At 39.8% G+C, this 6,427-nt stretch overlaps 1 protein-coding gene across 1 annotated transcript; it reads right to left on the minus strand.

Moving 5' to 3' along the window:
* Window positions 1–5,279: 5,279 nt before the first annotated feature.
* Window positions 5,280–6,071, minus strand: LOC109207448 (regulatory protein NPR5-like). The gene is made up of 2 exons (XM_019370369.1): window positions 5,435–6,071; window positions 5,280–5,291 (listed from the first exon to the last, which is right to left on the minus strand). The coding sequence occupies exons 1-2, from the start codon at window positions 5,912–5,914 to the stop codon at window positions 5,280–5,282; spliced, it is 492 nt and encodes a 163-aa protein (XP_019225914.1). The 5' UTR covers window positions 5,915–6,071.
* Between the last annotated feature and the right edge of the window lie 356 nt (window positions 6,072–6,427).

Raw genomic sequence — 6,427 nt, forward strand, 5'->3', positions numbered from 1 at the left:
GTAAGTGTTTGGTTTAACCCTAGCTTGAGGGATTAGGAGTTGAGTCATAATTGCTACTTGTTTGTGTTGAGTACGACGTATGGGCATGGTGACGAGTATCCATGCGTCGGTGTCAAGCATGACCATGAGTCTTAATTTGATAATTGTGTACCCTTGTTTGATCCTATGAACATTGTGATTAAATATTGGTATTAGTTGTGCCAGGAAGAAGTTGAATAGGATTGGTTATAGCTGACTCTCCCTTGTCGGGATGTTTGACTTGTTGTTATAGTTCCCTTGCCGGGAAAGAGTGTTAGTTTGATTGTTCCCTTGCCGGGATTGTATTGTGTATTGTGTTGAAAGTAAAGGGAGCGGGTGGTACGCCTACCACAAGTGATATTGAAACGGGATCGGGTGGTACGCCTACCACAAGTGATATTGAATTGGGATCGGGTGGTACACCTACCACAAGTGATATTGAATTGGGAGCGGGTGGTACGCCTACCACGAGTGATATTGAAATGGGAACGGGTGGTACGCCTACCACGAGTGATATTGAAATGGGAGCGGGTGGTACGCCTACCACGAGTGATATTGAAATGGGAGCGGGTGGTACGCCTACCACGAGATATTGAGAAATGGGATCGGGTTGCACGCCTGCAACAAGACGAGTTGAATATGAAAGTTGTCTATCCTTTCATTTTTGTTGGAAGTTAAACTGTAGATGTATGTACCATTATTCCTGATATTTTGTTTCTATCGGTTACCCCCTGAAGCATGCTCCCTTCCCCAGCTTAAATTGTTATTTTCTTGCTACTTTTCCGTTGTACTTGTATATATATCTGCACAGGTTTATCTGGAGTCTGGTCCTAGCCTCGTCACTACCTCGCCGGGGTTAGGCCAGACACTTACCAGCACATGGGGTCGGTTGTGTTGATGCTACACTCTGTGCTATTTGCACAGGTCCAGGTCTCGAGCAGCAGCAGCAGCAGCATTAGTACGGGAGTAGGCCTTCAGTCCGGTGAGACCCGAGGTAGCCTTGCATGCGTCCGCAAGCCCGGCGTCTCCCTTATTCTCTCTTTTTAGCCTGTTGCCTCATTGTATCCGAGACAAACAACTTATGTTTTCTTTCAGACGTTTGTGTTTAGTATTTCTTAGCAGTTCGTGAGTATTGTGACACCAGTCTTGGGTAGAGGATTATCTTGACTATTCCGCATGTTGATTCAGTTTCTATAATTAAGACTTCCGCTACTATTTAATTTCGTTATTTTTATATTGTTGCCATGAATTGTTAAAAGGGATTATGTTGTAAATGGAAAGTAATTAAAAATTTGGCTTGCCTAGATTCTACGAGTAGGCGCCATCACGACTCCCGAGGGTGGGAAATCCGGGTCGTGACACCGAGTCCGAAACCTAAATAATGGTATTTTAGACTCAAAATGCCTTTATACAGTTAAATAAAAAAGTTACATTTCTAACTAAAATGCAGTATTATACTGTGTCTAATTTAACGGAAAGTTAGCCGTTAAAAGAAAACGTAGTATAATACTGCGTTTTAATTAATAAATCGTTGTTTTATGTAAAACACATTATAATACAACGTTTAACTAAAACATTGTATTATAATACGTTTTACTGCTCCAAACTTAAAGCCATTCTTAGTTAACCACCGCGTTGGAGATGGCTTAAGTAGAAAAAGTACTACAGTAAAAAGGAACCTTTGTCAGAATTTTATTTTGTTCAGTATTATGGAAAGGAATTTTATTTTGTGACTTGATCTCATTTTGAAGTTGTTTCCTTTCCATAAAATTATTTGTGATTTACCCAGCTTTCTACATAGTAGGTAAATAATTATCAGCTACCCAAAAAAGGTATATAATTAACTTTAGAGTAGCAAAATTAAAAAGTTTATTTTTTCCAAATAAAAGTTAAATGTATAAATATAAAAAAAAGTTCCTTTTTACCGTAGTACTTTTTTCAAAATTAGATCAAGTCACAAAATAAAATTCCTTTCCATAAAATTATTTGTGATTTACCCAGCTTTCTACATAGTAGGTAAATAATTATCAGCTACCCAAAAAAGGTATATAATTAACTTTAAGGTAGCAAAATTAAAAAGTTTATTTTTTCCAAATAAGAGTTAAATGTATAAATATAAATTACATTATAGAATATGACCCAAGGAAGAGAAAGCAATTTTTATTTTTTGTGGTTTGGTTTGTGTTTTTTCTTTTTGACTTATGTAGCGGGGCAGGTGGTGAAGATGGGTGGGGACTGACAAAGGTTTCTGTTGATAGGACGCAGTGGACTGACAAAGGTTTCTGTCCAGAATGGCTCAACCATATGAAACTTAACCAAGAATGGCTTTAAGTTTGGAGCAATAAAACGTATTATAATACAACGTTTTACTACGCGTTTTACATTAGAAAAATGATTTATTAATTAAAATGCAGTATTATACTACATTTTCTTTTAACGGCTAACTTTCCGTTAAACTAAAATGCAGTATTATACTGCATTTTAGTTAGAAATGTAACTTTTTTTAACTGTATAAAGGTATTTTGAGTCCAAAATACCATTATTTAGGTTTCGGACTCTTAGAAACCCCATCTTCCTCACTTGATCAAAGTCGAAAGGCTGATAAATGTATTTTTTTTAAATTTTTGTAGCTTAAAGAAATATCTTTGCTGTGTAAATTTAGTCGAGATATTTCTGATGTAGATAGCTGTTCGTGCTGGTGGACTTTCAACAGCGGTAGTCGTTAGAATGGCTGTAATAAGTGTTGCCATCTTTTTATACAACTATGTATGTGTACTTGAGGGTGGATTCACCTGGAGCAATAAAGACAACATATTGTTCGTAAAATCTTCTAACATTTCACATTCTTTTGTTTCACTAAGAATACCAAATGTTATACTTATTATTTCATCTAATAGTCTGCAACATACATTTGTTTCTACAGGAAAGAAAAGTTACCTTAAGTATGCAACAGAGAATATTGCCTCAGCTGTAAAGGAACATGTAGCTTCTGATGAAGGTGTTTTCGGTTGTAACAACATCACTGTTATGCCTGTAAGTGACATAAAATCTTGATGACAATTAATATTTTTAATGTATGCATTTCATCTAAGACTTAAAACTGCTATATAGATTATGCTAACAAGAATTGGGTATTTCCAAGATCTTAGTTATCCATGTGAGTCATCATTTATATCATCAACAATATGACTGACTTGCTCATGTTCTCATATACTTCTGATCCAAAGTACACCACATGTCACGACCCCAGTTCACCCACCGTGAACATGTCGTGATGGCGCCTAGTCTCTACAACTAGGTAAGCCTAAAATGCGGAAAACAAAACAACTTGCGGGAAATAGTAATTTAACTTGAACAGTTAAAAGAAAATATGATGTATAGATGCCACTTGGCATATACAATCCCATAACACGGAAGTCTACAATATCATCCCAAAACCCGGAAACTCACGGGAACACAAGCTAATAGAATGAGTACACTGCTCTAACTCCAGAATGTCTAAAACAACAGTAAGAAAGGAAGGATATCTGCTAAAGCTAGAATAAGATAGAGACTCCTTGGTCTGCGGACGCGGCAGATGTACCTCGAAGTCTCTGCTAGATCTCTTCGCCTCGAGGATGATACGCCTGGGTGGAGGAACCTGGATCTGCACATGAAAAACATGCGCAGAAGGGGCATGAGTACACCACAACGGTACTCAGTAAGTGCCAAGCCTAACCTCGGTCGGGTAGTGACGAGGAAGGTCAGGGCCCTACTGAGGTTAGACAATATAATATGAATTAACCGTATGAAAATAGGCAGCAATAATGAGTACACAGTGAATAAGACAGGTTAAACAAGGCAATAACAAATACACAGAGATCGGAGTAAACACGGAATATGTACAGCTCAATACCAATGGTAACAATGAGGATCTCCCAGGATACCATCCTGTAGTCCTTTTCTCAACTATCCAGTGGATCTCCCGGGATACCGTCCCTTAGTCCATCATATGTGTATATCCGAAGGATCTCCCGGGATAACGTCCCGTAATTCAGCTATCAATGTGCAAGGGGATCTATCGGGAATTGAACCCGCAGTCCCAAAGTAAATATGCAGGGGGATCTAACCCGTAGTCCCAAAGAAAACAAACAGGGGGGGGGGAGCTACCGGAATTCCACATCCGTAGTCCCAATGTAAATACACAGCCAAAACAAGAAGATATCCAGCAATGAAGTTTAATGAAATACAAGGCAACAGATAGTTCTAGCCTAACATGCTTCACGTAGTACAACTAAGGCAACTTAAGCAAGTAGGCAATTTAGATCAGCTAAGCATGCTTTTCTAAACTAACACAGGCTATAATTGCAAATAGAATAAAGCAGGTAAGAAAGAAACTCAATCTAAATATTTAAGTAAAATCGGATTTTCAACAATTAGCTCAAGTACGCGCTCGTCACCTCACGTAGGGCATTCAATTACCAAACATCATATCCTAAGGGAAAAGTCCCCCACACAAGGTAGACAAGCCACTTACCTCGAACCGGCTCCAAAATCAACTCGAAACCACACTTTTACCACGAGTATCCGACTCCAAATGGCCCAAATCTATTCAATTCAATTACATATCGTAAATAACATCTCAAGCAACTGATTCTACGATTTAATTCAAAGCTAAGATGCAAAATTAGGTAAAATAACCAAAACGCCCCTCAGGCCAACGTCTTGGATTCGGATGAAATTAACATTTTCAGAACCCTCGTACCCTCACGAGTCTAACCATATAAAAATCTCTCAAATCGGAGGTCAAAAACCCACTCAAATATCAATAATTAGGTCTATGAAGTTTCTACCCTTTTCCATTTAAAAATCCGAAATTAGATGATGAAATTAACTAAAGATTGATGAAATATAACTAGAAAGGGTTAAAGAGTCGTTACCCAATGATCTCCTCTTCAAATACCTCACAAAATCGCCCTCTCCCGAGCTCCAATTCAATTTTTCTAACTTTTGAAACTAAACCCTCGAAATCACTATTTCTGGCCAGCTATTTCCGCATTTGCGATCCTGGGACCGCACCTGCGGTCCCGCATCTGCGGAGAAATAGTCGCATCTGTGACTTTCATTAAAAGTCCAGGTTCTGCATCTGCGGTCACCCACTCGCAGATGCGGTTCCGCTTCTGCGGAAGATCAACCGCATCTGCGGTACCTGAAGAATTCACCAAATCCGCTTCTGCGGTCCCCTTAGCCGCATCTGCGGCGCCGCATCTGCGGTCCCCNAACTAACCTCTGAACTTGAAAAAAAGTTGAATAAAAAATATAATCTGAAAAATCTTTGGACTGAAGAAGCAACAACAAAAACTATAGCCAACCATAGGTTTGGAAAAATGAAAATTTTCAATTTCCAAAATCTCAGAAAGTTAGAAAAGATAAAAACCTGAGTGAGCAAAGCGAGCTGTTCAACACCAAAAGATCTAGCGGCTGCGAGAGTGTCAAGTGCAAGATCAACGGCTGAGGTACAATGTGTATGCCAACAGCTTCTCTCCCCACAATTAGGCCTTGATTCATGTTTCTGTGGCACAACTGAAACTTGTCCACTGTACAAAAACTGCAACATCAACAAGAATACCTCATACCCTACTGAGTTTACAGGTATTACCTGTAAACCACCTGTACCCCGCGGGCTGATGACGCCCGCGGAACTCATTCTTGAGCTTAATGGTTCCGGGCCGCCACCAGGCGACTCGGGCCCACAAAAGAATTTCCTGAAAACAAGACTCCTAGCAGCTAAGATACATTTGTGAGCATGAACCAGACGACCTTCAACACTGAAAGTAACATCACTGAAAGCTTGACCGTTGATGAGAAGGTTGAGATAATCCAAAGAGAGAGATCTTAAGGAATCTTCAAGAGTCATATTCTGGGAAGTAACAACCTTATTCTAGTTCTAGAGTTTGAAGTAAGAGCAGTTCTCCTCTCTCTATAGCTTAAACAGTAGAGAGGAAAAAGATATACTGTATATGTTAAGAAGAGGTACACTTTGAAGGTTAACAGGAGAATAAGAGAAGAGAGTAAAAGCTCGGTGGNCGGGGAACCTTAGGGGGGCCTCGGGTTTAACCGGGGAACGTTCGTTTAAACTCCCCTTTCGGAAAAACTTCCGTAACCCCTTTTCGGGTAAACCCTTCCTTACCGTCCCCTAAAAAACGCCGAAATCCCCTTACGGAAACCCAAAAATCCTAGGTTGCCCCAAATAACTCGGGGACCTCACCCAGGGCTTCAAAACCCAACCACCCAGAGATCTACATCGCCTACCATATAAGGCCTCAAACGGTGCCATCTGAATGCTAGACTGATAGCTGTTGTTGTAGGCAAACTCCGCCAATGGCAAGAACTGATCCCAAGAACCTCCAAACTCAATCACGCATGCACG

Source organism: Nicotiana attenuata, unplaced genomic scaffold (genome assembly GCF_001879085.1).
Source record: "Nicotiana attenuata strain UT unplaced genomic scaffold, NIATTr2, whole genome shotgun sequence".
NCBI lineage: Eukaryota > Viridiplantae > Streptophyta > Magnoliopsida > Solanales > Solanaceae > Nicotiana > Nicotiana attenuata.